At 40.3% G+C, this 23,204-nt stretch overlaps 1 protein-coding gene across 6 annotated transcripts in view; it reads right to left on the reverse strand.

Moving 5' to 3' along the window:
• The window catches only part of LOC119498335 (nuclear receptor coactivator 2-like), a 69,346-nt gene that overhangs the window by 34,722 nt on the left and 11,420 nt on the right, over nt 1-23,204 (reverse strand). For 5 of the 6 annotated variants that reach the window (XM_037787125.1, XM_037787122.1, XM_037787120.1 and 2 more), the window contains exons 2-3: nt 19,785-19,833; nt 1,396-1,506 (exon numbers count right to left, since the gene is read on the reverse strand). In XM_037787125.1, coding sequence (XP_037643053.1) covers nt 1,396-1,487 — 92 coding nt within the window. In that variant the 5' untranslated portion in view covers nt 1,488-1,506; nt 19,785-19,833. Of the gene's footprint in view, nt 1-1,395; nt 1,507-16,685; nt 16,931-19,784; nt 19,834-23,204 lie in introns of those variants that run through there. The other variant, XM_037787121.1, reaches the window with a different exon arrangement.

Here is a 23,204-nt window from a genome sequence, read left to right on the forward strand (position 1 = left end):
TGGATGTGCATTCGCTAATTGTATGGCATAACGTCTACAACTGTGGACATCACAAATGCTGCATTGTGTTTGCTGGACTTCCTGCCTTGCGTGACTTTGTGCAAAGATTATTTTGTCTTTTGTGAAACACAGACATCCTCACTCTAATGTCCTCACAACCTCGCTACAACCTGAGATACACCATCCACATGTCCTCATTATATCCTCAGTGCGGTGCAACTCAGTACATCGTCACTACAACCTTCACACATCCTCTCGGACACTGAAAGCACAATGACTTGTTAGCCCTTATATAAACTGTCGGCTGTAAAAATGCTGCAGCAGCATTTTTTCTTCACCGACCTGCTGTGTGAGCCTCGACTCATTTCACCAACCTCTCCCTCTCTCCCTGCTTTTACTCTCACTCACTGGGTAAAAGTATTTTTATTTTATTTAACCCGTTTATGAAAAGAGCCTTAACAATTCTTGTCATTTACAGTATAAGACATGAAAATGTTGAAAATAAAAGCCTATTTGACTTATTTGACATATTTATGGTTTATTTTCATACTCACACAGTGGGACAAGAATCAAATACAAGAATAAATAAGGATATAATAATAATAATAATAATAATAATAATAATAATAATAATAATAATAATAATTAGGGCTGTACCGAATGTCATTATTTTTTAAATTCATAGCTTTTATTGAGGTTGTCGAATGAAGCTTCAAATGTCTGTAAATAAAAAAATATAAAAAAAATCGAAAACAAAATCCTCAATTTAAATAAAGTGATTCATCGGATTAAATGAGTTAGTCTTTTTTTATTAAATTAACTTTCTTTAATGTATATAAGTCATTGACTGGATGAAAATGTTGTCTTTGAAAGGCTAAATGCCAACACATATGGATTGAAACAGCATATTTCGTATTTTGGAATTTTGGAAATGATTACATCTGTCTTAGTTCAATACATTTTGACTTTTAGACTTTACAATGCTTGTTATTGGAAATATTTGGGTCACACAAATCAGAAACAATCCTTTGCAGCCACCACTGGAATCTAATTCTACTAACAGTATAACACTGATAACATTAGTGTAGCATGATCTTTATCTGCAACTGTGCAGAAATACCGGCTTTAAACAGAATGAATAGAAATGCAAAATAAAAAAAAAAAAAGCTGTGTAGCATTCAAATATTGATTTAGAATTTGAATGTTATGAATGAAGTTTCAAACTATTCAGTACAGCCCTATTTTAATAACTTCCTGGTGAGGGTATGTGACATCCTGAAGTCATTGTAATGTATTGTAAGTGTTGCGGTTATTGCTAGGAGGCATGTGCTGATGCTACAATGAGGATTTTGTGGCGTTATACAGTGAAGGTGGACTGAGGATAAAGGTCTTCACCTGGGCCCCAGGAGGTCTGACTGACAGTCCTTCCTCTTCAGAGACTCTCCCCCTCTGGGGGGCTCCGGGGTGTTTCCCCCCCCACTACTCATCTTCAGCAAATATCAGCACCTAGAGAGAGAAAAGATGAAAGAGCGTCAGAACTGAAAATGTAAGCATATTCATAATGGTATATTATTTATGCTATTAGTAATTCTTCTAAAACATTAAATACATGTGGAAATCGGCACTTAAGGCAAAAGTAATACCTGTTTGTAAACTTGTTTGAACCATGCAAATGCAGATCTGTTACCGGAGGTGCCTGACATAATATTTAGACACAAACGGCTCCAGTACAAGGACAAGGAACTTCCACAATACTCTCACTTCTTTGGCAATTTACACTTAATGCACATGTAAAATATAATGCTAAATAGTACAGCCTATGCCATTATGAAGACGCTTTTAATTTAGTCGCATTAATTCCATGTGCAACTGAGCACTGTGGAAATTAAAATCCTCGTCACCACTGACAATGAAAAGTGCTCTTCTCTCTACTCTGCACATCATTAACCGCTGTATGATAAAAAGACAATAATGAATGTGCCGAAGGTGTACACAGCCTGTTTGAATGGTGCTCATGACTCATGAAAACAATGCATCATTGTAATGTGCCTGTAGGCAACATGTGGGAGACCCAATGGAAATACAGTAGGTGTCAATAATGACTTCAGTTAGAAGTAGGTATTCACATTGTTCTTACATGAACATTTCTGCCAATAAAGTCTTTAATAGAAGACATAATGTTGAGAGCCAAATTGCCTTGATAATATTTTTGTGTTCTAAAAGTATTGTGTAAGAATGAAAAGAAGAAAAGTGTAAGTAGGTGGGAAGAACACACACAGGCTTGGAGAAGTTGCACCATATGGTCGCCTCATGCTGCTAGACCTTCTACCAAACACGGATGACAAAACTAATTTTGTTGGCCAGACACCAATCAGCACTGTGCTTGTCTTTGTGGGATTTTAGGAACCCGCTAGCAACATGTCAACAAGTCTCAATGACTATATTTACATGCAAACTCATATTCCACTATTATTCTGAATATGACAATATTCAGAATTATATACGGGTCAATTAAACAGCATGTCTTGTTTGAATATGCTGATTAAGGCCTTATTACGAATGGAGCATTTTCCGATTAGGACATGTGGGATATGCCGATATTATTCAGGTTTGAGGAGCATTCTTTGGACATGTATACAGTACATTCAGAATATGTGTCTCAACTGGGGTTTTTACGGCAGTTTGCGACACACAGCTTCTTGCCTGTTTACAGCCAGCTCTGTGTGTTGTACACAAACACACCTACTTTTAAACGTTACGAAGGACTTGGATATCAGCAGGTTTTGGATATGCGCAAATCTCGCCAAACTTTGTCTGTGTTTGCATGGTCCAGCGAGTCCGCCACCGGTGAAAAACTTTGAAAAAAACAAAACATTTTGATGCAAAGAAGCAAAAGGGCACAAGCGGCTCCTGCTGTTCCATTTTTTTATATTTTGACTTGCTAAACAACACGTTAGAGCATCGGGAAAAAGTATATTCTTACGTGCAAATTAGTTGCACAAACAGTATTTTACCTTTCTCTATCTTTGATGATTTTTATGGCGTTTTTAACTTGTGGCGTTGCACTTATATGTTAGAGCCCTCGATTTTGCTTCTTGGATTCAAATACTACGAAGAGCATCAACAAAAAAACAGCAGCAAATTCAATAATGTAAGTACTGTAGTCCAACAAGACTGAAATCAACACTAGCAGTTATTTGATTAAGACAATAGCGCTGATGTCAGTGGGAGCAATACCTGTGGCAGTAAGTTAGGGTTAGTTTTTAAACATACAGTTTGAAAGCATTTGGGGTTTAGGCCTTTCAAAAAGTCATTTTTATAACTTTCCTATCCTGATATGACTTGAACTGAGCTGGTTACTAAACAGAGGCTTAGGAAACCAAGAGCAAAAAGACAGATTATCTTCTAACAAGATTATATACATTGAAACAGAATATGAAAAAAAAAAACTTGATTTATGCACACAATCACACACAGTGATGAGGCAGAGTCTATCAGTTACTAGCATGGGAGAGGCAGTGTCTGTCAGGACGCTAGGCCTTTAAGGGCTTTCAACGGGCCAACACATCACCTGACTGTTACATAACAGCCGGTCTGTGGAGCTGACACTGAGCAGATGAAGGCAGGAAAGAGGGATAAGGGAGAGAGAGAAAAACAACAGGGAGGGAGAGAGAAAAGAAAGAAAGATGAAAGAGAGAGCGGAGGAAAGAAACAGAAAAATAATGGATCAAAAAAGGGCAAGTGGAAGGGAAATAAATAATAATAAATAGGATAGTAAAGGGTCAAACGGATAAACAATGGGTTTATTAGTATGTACGTACAGACATCAAGTCAGCTAGTGTAAATTTAAAATAAGCCAAGTAGGTGTGGATGGAGGGGTGTGGGGGGGGGGTGGCAGAAGGAAGAAAATGGGAAGAAGGGCATCTGTTGCTCTGAATAATAAGGCCTGAGGAAGGAGGAGAATATGGCCTAATTACACCAAGAGAGGGGAGGAGAGGAGAGGAGAGGAGAGAAGAGGAGAGGAAACATGACCAATCAGGTCGTAATGTTTTATTTTATGAAGAAACAACAGGTAGTTTCTGCCAAGTGATGTCTTTCTCTCCCAACTCGTCAAATACCGCCGCTTGCTCAGTGCCCCTCGGCATCGGAGACCGACGCACGAGGTAGCCCTCTTGCATTACTTTTGGACAGACCGGGGACGGCGTGTCAAGATATGCGCAATACATGCATAGTGTCCTTTCAAAATAAACTTCCATTTTCACAGGAAGTTAGGTTTAGGCAACACAATGTTTGAAAATATTCTCATTTCTTTATTAAGAGTGAAATTAGCAACCTAATAAATATGCAACATGTATTGTTAATTAGTGAGACCTGGCATTCTTCAATGGAGAGATTTAAACAGATGCTGTTTCTAGTGTTTCCATCTCAGGCTAGGCTAATCTCACCATTCAATAAACCCTCAAGCTGCACATTAAAAAGGCATCAATGAGTTTGTATTAAGTAGGAAAAAAAGAGATTCAAGGTTCGGAAACATTGAACACTACGTCAAAGTGCTGTCATCGCTTTTGATGGACAGCAGGTTTATTATTGGTTGTATGAGGTGACATCATGTTGACTGGAGATAACATCATCATCATCATCATGAGCCCAACTGGGTCACTTCAGAAGTTGATGAAAGCCTGGCTGAGAGTCTCAATCAGTCTCAGAAAGGTGCACATGCACACAATACACACACACACACACACACACACACACACAAAGTCATTGAACTCAACCTGGATCATTTAAACATTTCAATTTACGTCTGAAGCAGATCCACACTCACAAATACATACACACATACGGAGAGACACACACAAACACACGCTGAATTAACACTAATGTTCCCCGTCCAGCCCGGTACTAATGCAATCAGAGGAGCCGAGAGCTTCACAAAGCGAAGCCATTTAAACACAATTTGAGGCGGAGAGAAGAGACGAGGCCAGAGGGTCAGACCGGCCATTAAGGAATTAGAGCTCAGGATCGATCACAGCCTGCTTAAGTGGACTCTGTTTCCAATAGAAACCGTCGCTCATCGGCTTCTTTGTTTTGGGTTAAAACCACTAGTGACAGGGCGAGGCTTTCACAGGTGTGTTTTTTTATTCTGTTTACTTGTTAGAGGCTGCTTCATTTTGACACGGTGAATAATTATTTGAAGGAAGGGAAAAGGATGGTCCTGGAAAATGTTGTTTATGAAGAACACTACCACCAATGATGCCTCTGTAATAATATAGAATCATTAGGGCTGTCAATCCATTCAAATATTTAATCTCGATTAATCGCATGTTTGTCCATAGTTAATTGCACATTTTTTTATCTGTTCAAAATGTACCTTAAAGGGAGATTTGTCAAGTATTTAATACTCTTATCAACATGGGAGTGGACAAATATGCTGTTTTATGCAAATGTATGTATATATTTATTATTGGAAATCAATTAACAACACAAAACAATGACAAATATTGTCCAGAAACCCTCACAGGTACTGCATTTAGCATAAAAAATATGCTCAAATCATAACATGGCAAACTGCAGCCCAACAGGCAACAACAGCTGTCAGTGTGTCAGTGTGCTGACTTGACTATGACTTGCCCCAAACTGCATGTGATTATCATAAAGTGGGCATGTCTGTAAAGGGGAGACTCATGGGTACCCATAGAACCCATTTACATTCACATATCTGGAGGTCAGAGGTCAAGGTAAAGGGCACTTGCCAAAGTTTAGCGTAAGTTTGGAGCGTTATTTAGCCTCCTTTACAATAAGCTAGTATTGGTACCAATGGATTCCTAAGGTTCTAGTTTCATATGATGCCACTATCTTCACTCTATAGCTTTAAAACTGAGCCCGCTACGACCTCTGAAATCGCAAGTTGCGTTAATGTGTTAAAGAAATGAGTGGCGTTAAAACGAATTTGAGTTAACGCATTATTATTGTGATCATTTTGACAGCCCTAAGAATCATCTTAAGATGTCATAATGAATTTGACAATGATACACTGAAAAGAAAAAAGAAAAAATACTTGAAAAACAAAATGGTTATTAGCTTAAAAAAATATTCAGAAGTCTCCTATCTTCATTACTAACCTAAATGGTGCTTTACCCTCATGGCTGCAGGCACTACATGGGACAGTGGGTTCAGATGTGTTCTCATTTGTTTAATTACAAACTGTCTTTCTGGTCTGTTCAGCTCATCTCTCGACATCTACTTTCTGGTATGTTACAGGTGACAGGGAGCAGGTAGGTGTCGGATTACAGCCAGATGGAGGTCAGGTAGGAAGACAGAGATGGGAACATATTTGCAGTAATTATGAGTGGCTGCTAATAATAATAATAATAATAATAATAATAATATAAAATAGCACGCAAAGTGCAGGACAGAAAGAAATTTACAAGAAACACTACAATACAATAGAGAATGGCTGTACAGCTGAATAAATGGTTGGGAAGCATGAGAGACGTACCCTGACAAAATGATAGTTGTCATGGAAGTAAAGCACACTCTGGGTTGTCATTACAGTAATGAGTCATCCTCAGGCCTTAGCTTGCAGAATAATTGAGGTTTTGAGCGTGTAACAAAAAAATGACACTGACCACGCAGTCTTATGTAATGACTGACAGCACACAAATTAAAGCTAGTGTGTTTCTGCAGGGATAGTGGAAAACTTGTAAAGTAATAACACCTTTGCAGTGTGGTTCCTATATACTTTAAGGACATTAAATATTAAATGTCAAAGTTGTTTTCACCAAAATGGTCCATCAATTGTTGTGAGAGACAACTCAAAAATCACACCGATGTTGTGAACAACGTTAGACATTCATAATTACAGAGAGAAGGCCTACACTAAGGTCACTGACGTCCAGCTGCATTACACCCTTGACTTAAAGCTGAAGTAGGCGAGATTGGAGTAAATATGATTAAAAAAAGTTAATTTTATAAAACGGTTGCTATATCCTGACAGTAGTACATGAAACTGGTAACCTGAAAAAAATCATGTTCCTCTGTGTCCTCCGGTGCTCCTATCGGCATCTGCAAGATTTCACAGACCGGAGGAAAACAAGCAGTAAGAGCTGATCTGAGGTCTGCTGTCCATCTGCTGTCTACGAGAGCCGGCTGTCAATCACTCGCGAACTCCGACCAAACGATCAACCTAGGCAGCGCTGAACAAATATGAATCAATATTATGTTACTGTAATGCCTATTTCTCTCCTCAAATGTTTTCAGAATCATCTTGTAGTGCACGGTTTAGCTGTAAAATGAGAAAGTTTGTGACGCCACTGCCATTGTGAAATGGTGAAGGAATGCCATGTTCTGGTCACATGACCAGAGCACAGCCAATAGGAACACTATCTCTCTGAAATGACCTGTGATTGGTCAAAGTCCCCCGTCACGGGCTAGATTTTCTAAAGTCTGAAAACAGAGCCATGAGGAGCAGAAGTCTAGTTATCTCTCAAAACACTTAAATTACAATATGCTGATAGGTTAATATGGAATTTTTGCCAAATGATGCCAAAAATATACTGCCTACTGAAGCTTTAAGGGTTTCCATTTTCATATCGTCCAATCGTGGTAACTTGAAATCGCAATGGGTGGTCCTATCGCCCAGGGGTGGCAGGAGTAGAAGGGGGTGGGGGAAGTTATGTCACAGCACACTAGTAAAATGCCAGAATGGATGACTTAGAGTCTTGGTGTCAAAGAAAAACGTAACCTCTTGTATTTAGGGATATTATTGACGGAGCTTTGAAATAATAAAACTTTTAAGCTTTCTGAAAGGAAGTTACGTGAATAAGCATCTTTAAAAGAGTGTGAACAATTTATTTTAAATATTTAAACATTAAAAACTCTATTTAAAAGCGATGTCTCCTCTACTCAAACAACAGCTCCCCTTTAAAAAGTCTATTTGTCTGTGCGACTATATCACAGCATCGTGTCGTGTTTAACATTATTACCTTATCTAAGTTTTGGTGAGCAGGCATATGGATAACGGAGATGCGGGGTGTCAGATCCATGGAAAGAGATGGAAAATGGGTTTGCCGCTCCACCAGAAACATCTCTAAATGCACAGTATGGCGCAGATTCTAGATTATAACATCTTAATTTTGATAGTAAATTAGTTAAAATTGCCTCAGTATCGGCGCAGGAAAAAACAGTTGTCGATATATGAGCCGATCGGCAATCAGCACAAGCTTAGCCGGGATACAACAGCTTTTCTAAGCTGACATGTCGGCCATTTATCATACACCCTGCCAGGGGGTTGCAGCACTCCCAATACACAATTAAGTTTATTAGTTTTAGACATTCTTCTAATCTTTTTTAATTTTTTTGTGTGAATTACTGGAAAATATTGTCCTCCTCAGGACTCTAAAAAGTATTAAAATAATCCGATGTGGAATAATGAGCAGGTGCTCGAACTGGATTCTTTTTAAGAGGTCCAAGCCAAAAAGTCTGGGAAGCAATGGGAGAGCCATGTTGGCCGCGATGCTCGGCTGCTGATACCCGGAGCTTTCTCTGTTTTCATGTAGAAGAATGTGTGGACCAAATCAATAAAACGAGGATGATGTTTAGCACTTGGAGGATGTAAACATGACAGCGGCGGGTTTGACAGCGGTGACTGAGAGGTGGGACCCTCCTCCACTTGGTGTCTAAGCTTTCTGTCAAGGCTGCGGTCTACACCAGCGAACCCCCCCGTCACACACAAACATAAAGTAGATTTAATACCCTGCTGCAGCTGGATTAAGAACGCTGGCTTCTCCCACACTGAGGGGCCTGCATCATATGCATGGTGGGAGTGTGTGTGAGTGCATCTCCGTGCATCTGTGTGTCCGCGTCAATACGTCCAATCTCTTTACATCTCTGCTGTTTGGTGGGACGGTGATGCTGCTCTGAGCCGGTGGCTTAGCGCCTGTTTCTAGGGACAACAAGCGTTTTGTTGATCTAGCCGGCCTTATATCTCTGGGTAGCATCAGAGACAACAACACGTATTCTACATCAGGGTAACTACAACTTCAAAAAAAAGTACAAAGTGTACTGTACTGTCACAAAACAAATATATCAAAATGCAACAGTGGAAGGAAACTTGTACAGCTGCTTCTATTGACCCCCTGAGGCTCACTAGAGTTCCGGTTAAGGTTACTTCAGGGGAATTGCTGCCTCAAAACCAAACAATCAAAAAATAAAAGAAACACATGATTAGCAGGAGATAAAAAAAAACAGCCAAGCAAATTAGTCACAAGCCATTCACTCTCAAAAACCGTGAAAGATTTCATCTCAAAACATACACACCTTATATAAATTACTAGCAGGCAAACACATCTCACTTTACAGGCTTACAAGCAAACATACATTGAAACCAACCGCATTAAAAACCTACAGTTATCTGAGTTATATTTGCTCACTCAACAAATATTTACAAGCTATATAAGACTTCCTTTCTTTTTAAACTAAACTAACACAATGTAAAGAGCGCAAACACAAGTTACCAGTTAGGCTACAAGGTAGAGGGCACTCCTCCACACATCTCTGCTGCCAACAAGGATCAATTCTCCAACCTGGTGTTACGGCCACAACACTATTTCAATCGGTTCTGTTTGACTTTAAATTGATATTTTAAAATCTGTTTGATTTGGAATCAAAACTGTATGTCCATTAAGTTTGTAGTTATAGTTAATCAAAGATAATCTCTCCACCAACTTTCATTAATTGTGCTGATAGACAGACAGTTGATGAACTGCTTGATGGAACTAAAGGCCAAGACACACCATGGGAACATCAAAGAACTAATGGTGATGAAGGCTGACTGTTGCGTCGCCTTCGTCTTGACCTGACAAGTTGCATTTGAACACACCGCAAAGACGACAGCCGACGGCCAGTTAGCACGTATCTTCTAAGCCTGCGTGAGAGGAAATAACTCTCCACACCAGCAGGTCGCGGTAGTCTGTATTCATCATTCAACAGGAAGACCGAGGACGGCGGATATACATGTTATGATACGTACGTGAAACAAAGCGCCAGTTTGCCGACCATTTTCCCACCACTCTCACTCACCCATTAGCTTCATTCCAGATGTTCATGTGGTTGTGAAAATATCCGTGTATTGGAATCTTCTTCCTTCCTCGTGTCCTGCCATCTTCTATATCACGTCTTTCCAGTGGTTGGCGCAGGCGAGCGCAGCGGCATTTGGTTCGGCCAGGTCATCTTCGGTACATTGTGGAGCTCGGCTACATCACATGATGTGTTCCATGGTTTGGGATTCGCCACACACACATGCATCGGAAGTAGTTATTTTCCATTTCTTCATGGACACCTTGCAGCGTCCTTCGCCGGCCCGCAGGCGGTTCAGTGTTTTCCAGACAGCCCAAGGTTGATCGTGGCCTGTAGCGAGGCATTCGTCTCTCTCCATCCATTGGGTTGTCTGGCTGCCAAGGCTGTTCCACTGGTTCTGCCATTCAGTAATCCTGCTGGCATCAGTTTGGGTGTGTTGGAATGATCAGATGAGATGAAGATGAAAAATGAGAAGAGCCTTCTGTGATTTTCCTCTTGACTTTACTCGTTGGCTTGCTTTCCTCACTTCCGTTTCTCTTCTCGTGCACTGATTCATGTAAGCTGAACAGCCAGTCAGATTCGATTCATCGTGCTGAATCGAACGTAAAACCTCCGACAGGGCAGACTAGAGCCGACGGTGCGGGACACACCAAAAAAAACTAGACCAACAGACGCTCACCGACGGCCCCAAACTGTCCGAAGGCCGACCGACGGCTTGGTGTGTCAGGGCCTTAAAACACTAATTCATGAGAAGCAAATTACATGGCAACATTGCAGTGTGAAAAATGTATAAATAACAAACACATTTTTAACTACAATTACCGAGAATGGACCGCACAACCAGAAAACATAATGTCGGTGCGGAGAGTCATAATAAAGTGGTGCATTTCTGTATCAAATGATGCCACAAAAACAAAAAACAGACTTGAGGTTTGCTCGTGACAGCAGGTGTTTAAATCCTTCTTTGTCACACTTATTCACCAAAATCCAAATGAATACTGTCACTGTCCTGTTACAACCTCCGATGTCCAAAATGTCAGCTTTTTAGGAGCAAAGAAATACTGCCTTCTAATTAGTTTGACCACACAATGCATGGTGTACGAGGCCTAAACTGAAACGCTGTACTAAACCTGAAAAAAACTGTTACGACCAAATATAGATTTTTTTATGATTAGCTTTTGCATTGCATGCTTATATTAAGCCTTTATTTGGAGCTTAATTTGAAGTCTGCCTTATGGCTAACATTAATACGCGGGATATGGCAAAAGAGCTGCGGTAACAATTGAGGTCGCTGGTAATGTCCTGCAGACGTCACTACACCATTCAACACCCAACACACGTTTAGTCTGAAGACTAAATCATTTTATTCAGCAGCATCTTCCTCCTTCACTTGTTGTCTGTTATCAGAACCTCATTAGTTAGATCCATTCACCAAAAATACTGAATTTGTGTTTGCTAGAGTTGGCACCTTATATTGGACAGCAAAGGATGGTTTGGATGTTTTACAAAAATCCAGGTATTGGCCAGTTAGTGTGTTGCCAACTCTTAATATCTACCTCTAAGATGTGAGTGCTTGATTTGGCGGTTACTCCCTAAACGCAAACTTCAAATTTTCACTCATGTTCGGAACGGGGAGTTTTTCTCAGGTTGTCAACCAATTCACGACTAAAATCTAAAATTCTGTCATCACGACAACAAAGCAGTCGTCCTCTCTCTCGCCACCTGGCAGCCCGGTCCCTTTTTTATTGAATTGCAGTCAAAGCTTCCAAAGACTCCTGACACTGGCGTGCTGGAATGGAAAGCAAACGCCTTTCTGTGTGCTGTGAAGTGAGTCGCCGTAAAATTCAAGCTGTACACATTGACCCACTTCAACCAATTCCCTTTATTGGCAAACCAGCCACCCCTACCCCACCCGTCCCTGCCACAACAAATACAGACTAATTGGTATTTGAATAACCTCACAAGTCAAAGTTTTAACGATTTAGTATCACGTGAGCACTGTTAAAAAAATATCTACTTTTCTTTACTTTTTTATTTTTATTTCTCGTGATCAATATTGCTAGCATTAGCCGGAGCCACCGCAAAATGAGGAACCCGTTAACATGACCCATATTATGTTGATGATGATTCAAATTGTTTACTACTAAATCACCTAAACCTTCATGTATATAACTCTCTTGGAAAATAAGCGCACCGCATAGAGAAACTCAAACTGCATCAACTGAAAATCCAATAAAAACATCTATTTGAATAATAGCTAATGTCAGGCAAGCACTGCATCAAAACACACAGAATCAAAAGAGACAAAGACTTCATGACTTTAAATAACCTGTTTATAGATGGCTTGTTTGCTGCTCGACCAGCAGTTGCTCATTACTCTGCATGTGCAGCTTCATGTAACGCGAGAGCCCGATCGATTATAGACCGGAATCAATAACATTGAACATGCCTGCTCAGATGCTAACTCAATTATGGGTACACACAATCACACAAAACACATCACTAAATGCAATTTCCCCATGTGCTCTAATTTGACAAACACTTAAACAGGACATATCATGAAAGACTCACTTGTTCAGTGCTTGTGCTCACTCATTTGGGTATCTGGAGTGCCAACCAACCCACAAACTGTGAAATAAGACAACCTTGTCAGTTTTTTGTGGGCTGCCTAGATCAGAAAACATGTGATTCAACAAGCCATTCAGGCAGGGAATGAAATTAGCACCTGCCACCTGCCAAATACAGGCTGAATGTTGGCTGTGGCAGGTACAAATTGCAGGTAACCTGACACCATGGCAGACAGGTTTTCCTTATATTAAGAAATGTGATTTTTTCAAAGCAATTCCTAACTTAAAAATAGCCAGGTATTAAGGTTACATGATCCATATTTCTACTGTCTGTTACCACTGACTCAGTGTTTACTAGGGGTGAAAGAAAATATCAAATCAGTTCACAAAAATCTTGTATTGATTACTAATTAATAATTTATATTCAAAGATTAACTCAGTCAATACTTTATTTTATTTGCAAAGATATGCGTCCTCTGTGATAAATGCAAATGCAGATCCTACTATTCCGATTGGATAAAAAAGTAATCTTTTTTTACGCCGACGTTATGCATATGACATTGTGTTCTTTACTGTTTGTACTATCGTACTTATACTTGCTATTTTGAGTGCATAAGTGCATTCACACTGAGAAGTACGGCAAAATGCAGTGAACTCTAAGTGCCCGGATGTTGTACTCAAAACAGTTAGAAACGTCAAGTGTGGAACACGGGACGCTTCTCACCCTCAACAGTCGACATCTTTGCTACGTAACGGAAGGGCGAGGGGCCACCCGACAATGGCGGCTGAGGAAGCCGCAGTGGTTGCGATTGAAACGGAGAACACCGAACTATACACATTTAAGTTATACAGTGTTTTTTTCCCTAAGTGCCACTATACTGTAGTCGGATAGAAGCAATTATTGGGTTAATTTATCCGTCTGAATTGATTTACTGCCGATACGGAGCACCAGTTGATCTACCAAGCTTCCGGTGAGTGCACAACAGCCGTGTGCGATTTGCAAAAACACAACCCTGTTGAAACGTACTACAAAAGTAAATACATAGTGTGTGCAGTGTACTATATGGAACTGTACAAACGGAAGTATCCGATTTGAGACGCAGCACTTGAGAACTACCTTCGCAAAAGTGCACCATATTTTTCTCGCAAGCCAATCAGAGCAGACTGGGCTTTTTCGGGGGGTGGGGGGCTTAAAGAGACAGGCGCTAAAACGGAGCGTTCAGACAGGATGAGGAATTGAATGTGTTTTTTGAACATTAAAGCATGTTAACATGTTCTAGTAGAAACCCAAAATACACGTGTGAACCTCAAAATGGGCATGATATGTCCTCTTTAAATCATCCAGTACTGTACATCTGATGGAGTTCAAGGAACTTAACAACAAACAGACTGTATATTCTGATATAGCACGATACAAAAACTACTGAACCGCACGGAGTGCAGGAAAAATTTGTGTCCTGATTCAGTCCAGTGGTTAAACTCTGGACCCTTGAACATGTCAAATTCTCCAACATGCGGAAGTCAGGCCGTCACAGTGATGCTTGTACAGACGGGTGGGGGGGGTTGGGGACTTTGTTTATCATCAGTGACACTCTCTCGTCATGCTCTGTGTAGTGGTTGAAGTGTTGTGCTACATACAACATTCAACAGAGGCCAAATCTGGACACAAACTCCCGAGCGTGAAGTCTTCTCAGCTCAAGTTTCAACATCAAGCCTCTCAGATTAGTATGATTTCACATAAAGGACAACAACTAGTCTCAAGAAATGAAAATAAAAGGGGTTTTAACCTGATCTATAGTGGGGGGTGTAACAATACAGCGAGCTTACAAATCAGGTCAATTGACAATACGGGAGTCAGTTTGAACAAAGTATGACTGGAAATAAACTAGATGACAGTTCTTTCATCAAAATCCCTCTCAACACCAGAGGCCATGAGAACACTACTGTATGCAACATTTCCTACATCACTATTGCAAATTAAATGTCCCTTCTGGTAATAAATGATATCCTGTAATACACTGACAAATTGGATATCAATACAGCTTCTATCTGATGACTCAGCTGATGGGAGATTAATTAACTGATACGACGAGGAACAACACGCAACACAAAATGAAAGCAAAAACACTGCTGGAGGTTTCACATTGTTCCACTGGCCTCGAGGTCAAACTCCACCTTCAACTCACTGATGACTTATCTCGCAGTTGCAGGTAGTGTCGGCGTGAAAATTAGCATACAGTCACACCTGAGCGACTCTCTAGAGCAACTCTCCTGCCTCATTCTTTGAAAACCTCTGATCTAGATCCTCTCTCCCCCCCTCCCTCCCTCCACATTGTAAGTTATAATTTGGTCAATACAGTACAAGGGCACATTGTGCAATGATCATTAAAGGGCACCAAAGCATTATTTTTTTTCTTGCACTATGTGTCATGTTTTTCAGATAATGGATATCTATCTACATGTATATATTATCCTGTGTAAATACTAGGGCTGTCAAAGTTAACATGATAACGTGTTAATGCAAATTCATTTTAACGCAACTTGTGATTATCTCACGATACTGATATCATGTGAAACTAGAAAGGAATCCATCGGTATCAACCATGTCATACTAGCTTGTCAAGAAGGAGGCTAAACAACGCTCCAAACTAATGCTACATTTTGGTGAGAAAAAACTGGCATGGCCATTTTCAAAGGGGTCTCTTGACCTCTGACCTCCAGATATGTGAATGTAAATGGGTTCTATGGGTACCCACGAGTCTCCCCTTTACAGACATGCCCACTTTATGATAATCACATGCAGTTTGGGGCAAGTCATAGTCAAGTCAGCACACTGACACACTGACAGCTGTTGTTGCCTGTTGATTTCAGCATATTTTTCTATGGTAAATGCAGTACCTGTGAGGGTTTTTGGACAATATTCGTCATTGTTTTGTGTTGTTAATTGATTTCCAATAATTAATATATACATAAATTTGCATAAAGCAGCATATTTGCCCACTCCCATGTAGATAAGAGCATTAAATACTTGACAAATCTCTCTTTAAGGTACATTTTGAACAGATAAAAAATGTGTGATTTATTTGCGATTAACTATGGACAATCATGTGATTAATCGTGACTAAATATTTGAATGGATTGACAGCCCTAGTAAATACTCTTGTAAACAAACAGTTGTTAACACAGAACTAACGCCTCACTAACCGGCTTCCTACTTCATATTTTTCCACTGTGAACTTGAAACTGTGAAACTGCATGTAAAACTGTGAACGTGTTGCCGGTACAGCATTCCCTTGACGTATTCTCTGCACATACAGTGAACCTGCTGCTTTCTGAATGAGTGCTAACAACAGTTGTTATTGAAGCAAACTAAGTAAACAGTTGGCTGGTTAGACCTCAGGTGACAGAGCAGCTAGAGCCCTGCTGACTGTGCACTGTCTGTGTGTGTGTGTGTGTGACCAGTCATTCATAACCACTCCCCCCAACACACGCACACACACGCACACACACAGTGTCAAAACCACAATAATACATGACAGCTCAAAGTCCAAGTCTGACTAAGACAGCGTTGCATACTGTTGCATCCAACTCATCTTGGTAATAAATAGACATAATGATACTATTATAACTATTACTAGAACTTGAACTGGTGTTCTGTGGTTTATAATAAATTCATAATAGAAGACAAGTATTTTGGTTGTATAATAAGACATAAGACTGTCATTGGAATAAAAACATACAATTTTCCAACAATTTATAATTAAAAAATGGAAAAAAATAACCAAAACAGTAGCTCAACTATCCCACATGTGGACCATTGTATGACTGACAGGTGCTTCAAAACAACTTCATCTAAGTTATTAATGTTTTGTAATGAAGTTGAAGGTTTGTTCACATCAGTAAACACAGGAGTATTACACATAAATATCCATCTACAAACTCACTTAAACACTTCAATTATGAATGTAAAGATAGCTCACTTACAGAGTGGTCCTTTAAATCTGTTATTCAGAATAGAATTAAAGTGTGATGGTCACTTACCGCTGCTTTGGTTAAACCAGTCCATAACCGGTCCAGAGCCGGCCGACCGTCCGATGCCGGCCAGGCGGACGCGCTGGTTTTCACGCCACACAAACACACACACAGTCAACACGGCAGTTCGCAACACACACACGCCACTCAAAACACACACTTGTTTTGTATTTCCCCTCTTTTCTCTGTGAGATTACCTTTGTGTGTGTGTGTGTGTGTGTGTCATCTGTGCCTAATGACAGCTGACAAACTACATGCCACAAATCCTCTCTCTCTCTCTCTCTCTCTCTCTCTCTCTCTCTGTCCCCTCCCCCCAACATGTAGACACACACACACTCCTCCCTGTCTCCTCCCACAACACACACACACACACACACACACACACACCCTCCTCCCTCCTATTAGCCAATGTGCAGAAAAAACCTCCCTCTAGATACTGCATGATTTACATGACCTGCTGTTCTTAAATGTTGGACTCGCATTGTGACAGTACGAAGTATTATTTCATGTCAATTTTACACCGATGTAATTGATTAACTTGTGTCGCATGTATACAAAAATACTGAAGGTATAAAAATAAGCTGAATCTTTTGAAAATGAACAAATTTCAATACATTTTCAAGCACTTAAATTGCTTATGTTGACATTTAAAAAAAAAAAATAAAATAAAATTCTGCATGTTTTGTCAGTTACACATTAAGCCTCGGACATACTTTCCGTGCACAGCTGCAGAGTTGTACCGGTCACACGTACACGGTTCATACACACAGTACTATTACTCTACCAATAGAGTGCTACATGAATGAGTCCTAAAACCCGGAAATGAGTTAGGGATTTGCTCCACTTCCTGTTCCAGTTCATCCCAAAGGTGCTGGATGGCAATTTTAACCTTTTCTTTATGAACCTGGCTTTGTGCACAAGGGGCATTGTCATGTTGAAACACAACAAGGTATTTTTCAAACTGTACCAATAAGTACACAAACTGTTGTCTAAAAGTATGTAGCATTAACATTTCCCTTCACTGGAAAGAGGGGCCTATAGCCCGAACCATGAAAACCAACCTCAGACCAGAGACGGGGGTGTCCATGTACTTTTGGTGTCCATATCACGTATCTACACTAACACCTTGTCTACACAGGCTGTGTAGTGAAAGCAGACCATCATCACATCATCATCAGCAGCAGCAGCTTGAGTCCTCATTCATCTCTCACTTTGAATCATTTCTTTGAACAATAAGAAATTTACAAGGTACTTTCACCAAAAACATTTTTTTTCAGTCCACAAACTTTCAAAAGGAAAGCAAAAAAAAGAAGTCTGTCAGAAACAGTAGAGCCAGTGAGTGACAGAGAAAGACTGAGAGAGGGTGTGAAAGTTTGATACTTTACACCCATCACACGCATAATAAGCCTCTTCCCTGTTTGGATAATAAGCCTCACACGAGATGGCAGAAACGCAAGTGAAAGTGAGAGAGAGACAGAGAAGGGTAATTTCAAAAATGACAAAAGGTGTAAGCGCTGGTGGAAGGAGCAGCTGTGCTTCACAGGCCACACACACACACACACACACACACACACACACACACACAGAGCTAGCACATGTATTCTCATAAACACACAAAATGTGTCAGGCTAGCTGTCTCACTTAAACAAATGCACATGTCTTTCCCTGTTGACATGCCAGGATGTCCCTGTTTGCTTTTTGAGTCTGTTGCAGTTACAGGGAACCAGTTTTAAAGCTCAACTATATAAACTCAAGCAGGGTTTCTCAACCTTTGATCCGACTGTGGTCACATCAAGTTCTCACAACACCAACTCATCTTCCTCTGATGATCATATTTCCAAATTCACATTCAGATTCAGGTTTATGTGTTGCTGTGCAGTAAAACGTTGTATTTTGCAAATATGCTATCATGCAAGTTGCTATGTGAATCTGAGATCTAAACAGATTCTATAGAAATGAATGATATATTTTCAAAGTGTTCCCATGTCGTGTCGGGGGGTCACAATCTAAAAGTTGGGACATGCAGAACACCAACGTTAAAGAGGACCTATTGTGCGTATTTTCAGGTGCATACTTGTATTTTGGGTTTCTACCTGAATATGCTTTAATGTTCAAAAAAACGCTTTCTTTTTAGCTGTGGTGCAGCACCTCTTTTCACCCTCTGTCTGGAACACTCTGTTTGAGCTCCTGCTCCCTCCTCCAGGAGGTTGTGATTGGTCAACCTAACCAAACTCTTTGGACTCCACTCCAATTCCACTCTAACTAGCTTTGTTTGAGGGCGTGACAAACTGACAGTTATGCAAATGTCTTACTTGGTGACATTACCCCGTTACGGAAGAAAAGGCGGGACTTCAAGCAAGGGTGGACTTTGGGCTTTGTAACTTTGCAGACATTTACATTCACAAAAACTATATAACACAGTAAAGTAAATGGAAAAAGCATAATAGGTCCTCTTTAAAGGGGACCTATCATGCTCATTTTCAGGTTCATACTTTATCTATATACTTCATATATTTTGGGTTTCTACTAGAACATGTTTACATGCTTTAATGTTCAAAAAGCACATTATTTTTCCTCATTCTGTCTGAATATACCTGTATTCATGCTCTGTCTGAAACGCTCCGTTTTAGTGCATTTAAACGGAATGGCAACAGAACTGCGTTGCTAGGAAACAGCTTGGGTCCATGTTTACTTCCTGTCAGCTGATGTCATTCACATACACTGCAACAGGTGATAAACTGAGACACATTTAGAATGTTTACGTTTAAAACTGTGAAATGGTCAAAATATTGTAGATTTGTGACATCACAAATGGACAGAAATCCTAACGGCTTGTTTCAAACGCACAGTTTCTGAATACGGGCTGTGTGTATTTCTCCATGGATTGAGTGTATTGATACTTTCATAGTATTTATATATCACTTAAAACTGCTTTATAATATAAAAGACATGAAAATCTTACTTTTTACAGTAAGGGACCTTTAACTCGTTCACTTCATCTTAAGCCTAAGAAATAAAATGGTTAACTAAGACCAGAGTATGGCGGTCTTGGAGTGATACATAAAAGCAAAAACACATTAATTATCATAATTAAATGAGCTCACTCACCTCATATGCAAAGCATCCTGGGTAAACATTCATCATCGTTTAGTCCTCTCTGTAAGACACATAAAGTAATATGTTAAAAGAGTATGCAATAATTTGGTTTTGCACTTATAAAACATTGGAGGACTTTTGAGAGAATTTTTCAAAAGAATGGTCAAAATGAATACAACAGAGGCTGAGACATCCAAACTTTTTTGCCCTAATATGTGTCAAACTCTACTGGAACCTAAACTTCCATTAATGCAATTCAATAGAGGATTTTTGACAGACATAATGATGTCCTCCAGATTTTCAAATTCGACGTCCCCAGTCAACACATTCTGACTCTCAACTCGTCAAATACCGCCGCTTGGTCAGTGGCCCGACACTTCAAACTATGACGATCTAGGTCGACGCCCTCTAGCGACAGTTCAGTGCAGGGACAGTTTGCGGTCATTACATGCATGGTGTCTTTCCAAAATAAACTTCTGTGTTCACAGGAAATGTACAGTTTCTGCTCGTTACATGCATACAATCTCTTTCCAAAATAAACTTCCAACGTAGGTTTACTTACGTCACGGATAGGTTTAGGAAAAGATTGTGGTTTAAGTTAAAATAAGTCTGTTTGGTTACGTAACTGGCATTAGGTCTCCTGGGTAAAAGTCCTGTGTTTATTTGTCCCGTCCATCCACCCGACATACGCGAAATTTCTCGCTCTTTATACTACATCAGTTGCTCTGCCCGTCTATTAATGATGCAGATGGGTTTACATTAGAGTTAGTTGAAAGCTTGCTGCATCTCATACAGATACTAAAGGGTGCATCGGGGCATCAGTATCAGGCGCCGACGGGCACACGAGTTGGGAGTGGGAATGCGTTGCCCTGGTTTGCAAGGCAGGTTTTCTGTTAAAAAGGTTTACTCTCTATGCTGAAGCTGAGACAACCCTGGTGACATCCCTGGGGTTATTTTCTCACAAACTGTTTTCACAGGCTGAGTAGTACTTTCCAAGACCAGTAAACTAACCATTATGTGTAAACATTGTTGGACGTTCCCTTTAATACAGAATGGATTAATGCATTTACACATAAAGTGGAATAAAGTTTCCACAGGAGTTGATCTGTCATTGAGTACAACTAGGGGCCACACCCAGGATCAAATGCATGAAAGTGTGTGTTTGATAAATATGCTATTGAGTTTTTACAGTGTAAAATAATTTGGCAGAATTTCACCTTAACCATCACCCACTGGTTATGCTGGAAGTCTCATGCTTGCCCACAATAACAAGAGAACCTGCTGCGTTTCCCAGACACTGACCCTGCCTGGGAGGACGATTCAGAGATGTTTTGAGGCCTTTTTCACACTGTGATGCTGACCTGGGCCAGTGTGGTGCTGGTCCAGGTTCATCGAGTTCCCACTGGCTTCGGTTCACGTTCACAAACATCCTATTTTACGAAACCATTTGTCTCACTTTACTTGAACAGCTGAGCTGATGCGGAAACCTGCTTGACGCTCTGTCTCTTTTGAATCGTACTTTTGAGAAGCACTTTTATTTTCATGTTGCAGACAAACTGTGTCTCCGCTGACAAGTTAGATCACATGTTCTGTTGCAAAGACACTGAAAGAGTTTACCTGCTCACTGGATGTCAGTCGCATATGTCACCCCACCTTATCTGATTTAACTGGCTGAAAACTCATCTTTTCATGAAATATCACCCGTCACATGGTCTCCTCAGTGAATCACATCCTCTCTCCCACCTCTTCTTCCCTGTAATGGGATGAACATGTTTCCCGAGAAAGGTTACTATGACTTTGATCCTTGCTATTTCTGGTTTGTTATTTGCTGAAATTGCAGCTTGTAGTCAGATCGTGAAATCTGTAAAGTGATATTTAATATATCAAGGGCAGTACTTCCCACTCAGCCCAAAGAACTAGAAATGGGCACTTATTTATTGTCAATGATGTTCTTATTGAGTAACATACAATGTTTACCCAGAATCAGTGTCACACGTGTCGCAAGATCCACACCAAAACTTCTTCCTTAAGCCTGACGGGCAACTCACACCGGCAGCGCGTTGACGCACTTCCACCAAATACAATGTGCATGTTTTCAGGGAGGTGAACACAACAGGAAACCAAAAGTCTGCATAACTTGTTTTTTGTTTTGTTTTGTTTTTTACAGGGATTCTACAAAGACAAAATGCAACCTATTGAAGCTTTAAAGTTTATTAATCTGATTAATTTGTGCCATAAAGTGGTAGATCTTTACCATGAACTAGACTGACCTGCCAAGTCATAACAGTTGAAAAGCTGCAATAGTTATCACACGTGTGTGTGTGTGTGTGTGTGTGTGTGTGTGTGTGTGTGTGTGTGTTGGGTTGGTAAGGGTTACTGTAATTGAGAGGACCAAATGAAAAGTAGTAAAAAGAAGAAGTGAGTTTTTTTTGGTCAGCGGCCAAATCTGAGACATCTGCTGGCTCTTCCCCCCTGGTGTGTGTGTGTGTGTGTGTGTGTGTGTGTGTGTGTGTGTGTGTGTGTGCTTGTGTGTGTGCGTGTGTGTGTGCGTGGGTGAGACAGACAGCCGCCCTCTCAGTCAGTTGGACACAGCGGACTCAAACCACACAACACTTCAACATGCACCTGCCACCACTGAGAGATAGCTGCATATGTGTACATCATGTGTCAGTGTGAGTGTGTGCGTCTGTGTACGTACATAGGAGGGATGGACAGCTGATCTCTACCCAACTGCTTTGTGAATTGCACGTGCAAGTGCAAATGTTTTTCCTGCACACACAGTGACAGAAAGACTCCGCGGCTGTGATTCAGCTCAGTTTGTGCACTTAACAGTTGTGTGAGTCAGTGACTTGTTGTAGTTTTTCAACAATAATCCCAGGAGAAAGAGGTTCTTGAAATATTCTATTTTTCTCAGGGCTTGAATATTCTTCGGACAGTGAGATGTGATTAAAAGCTAGTTAGAGGAACTTGAGTTAAGATTATTTTTGTTAAAAAAAGTTTTGTTTCCTGCTGAAAGAAGACACAGCTCACCAAAGAACCTTTCACTGAGGACAGCTCAGAATAGGCATCTGGAGGGTAGGAATGCAAATAACTTGATCACACAACAAACTCCCTTGAGGTACAGTAATTAAGTCCAACTGACAACTATAGCCATCCCCTCCTGCAGCAAACAATGACAAAGTGATTTTAAATTCATTGGGGTTTTTATTATTATCAATGAAAGGGATAAAAAAAAAGGCCTTTGCATATACAGTACATGTCAAAATGCAAAATGCTTTCTCTCTAACCCTTTTAATGGTCATATCAGAGCCCATGTTTGATTGAAAGCATGAACCATGAAGGGGGAGAAAAAGCTAACAAACTTGCACTGTAGCTTAAAAGCAGTGTCTTGTTAGCAGTGAACAAGATGCTAAGGACCATGCCAGCATCTAA

This window comes from Sebastes umbrosus, chromosome 12, assembly GCF_015220745.1.
Source record: "Sebastes umbrosus isolate fSebUmb1 chromosome 12, fSebUmb1.pri, whole genome shotgun sequence".
Taxonomy (NCBI): Eukaryota; Metazoa; Chordata; class Actinopteri; order Perciformes; family Sebastidae; genus Sebastes; species Sebastes umbrosus.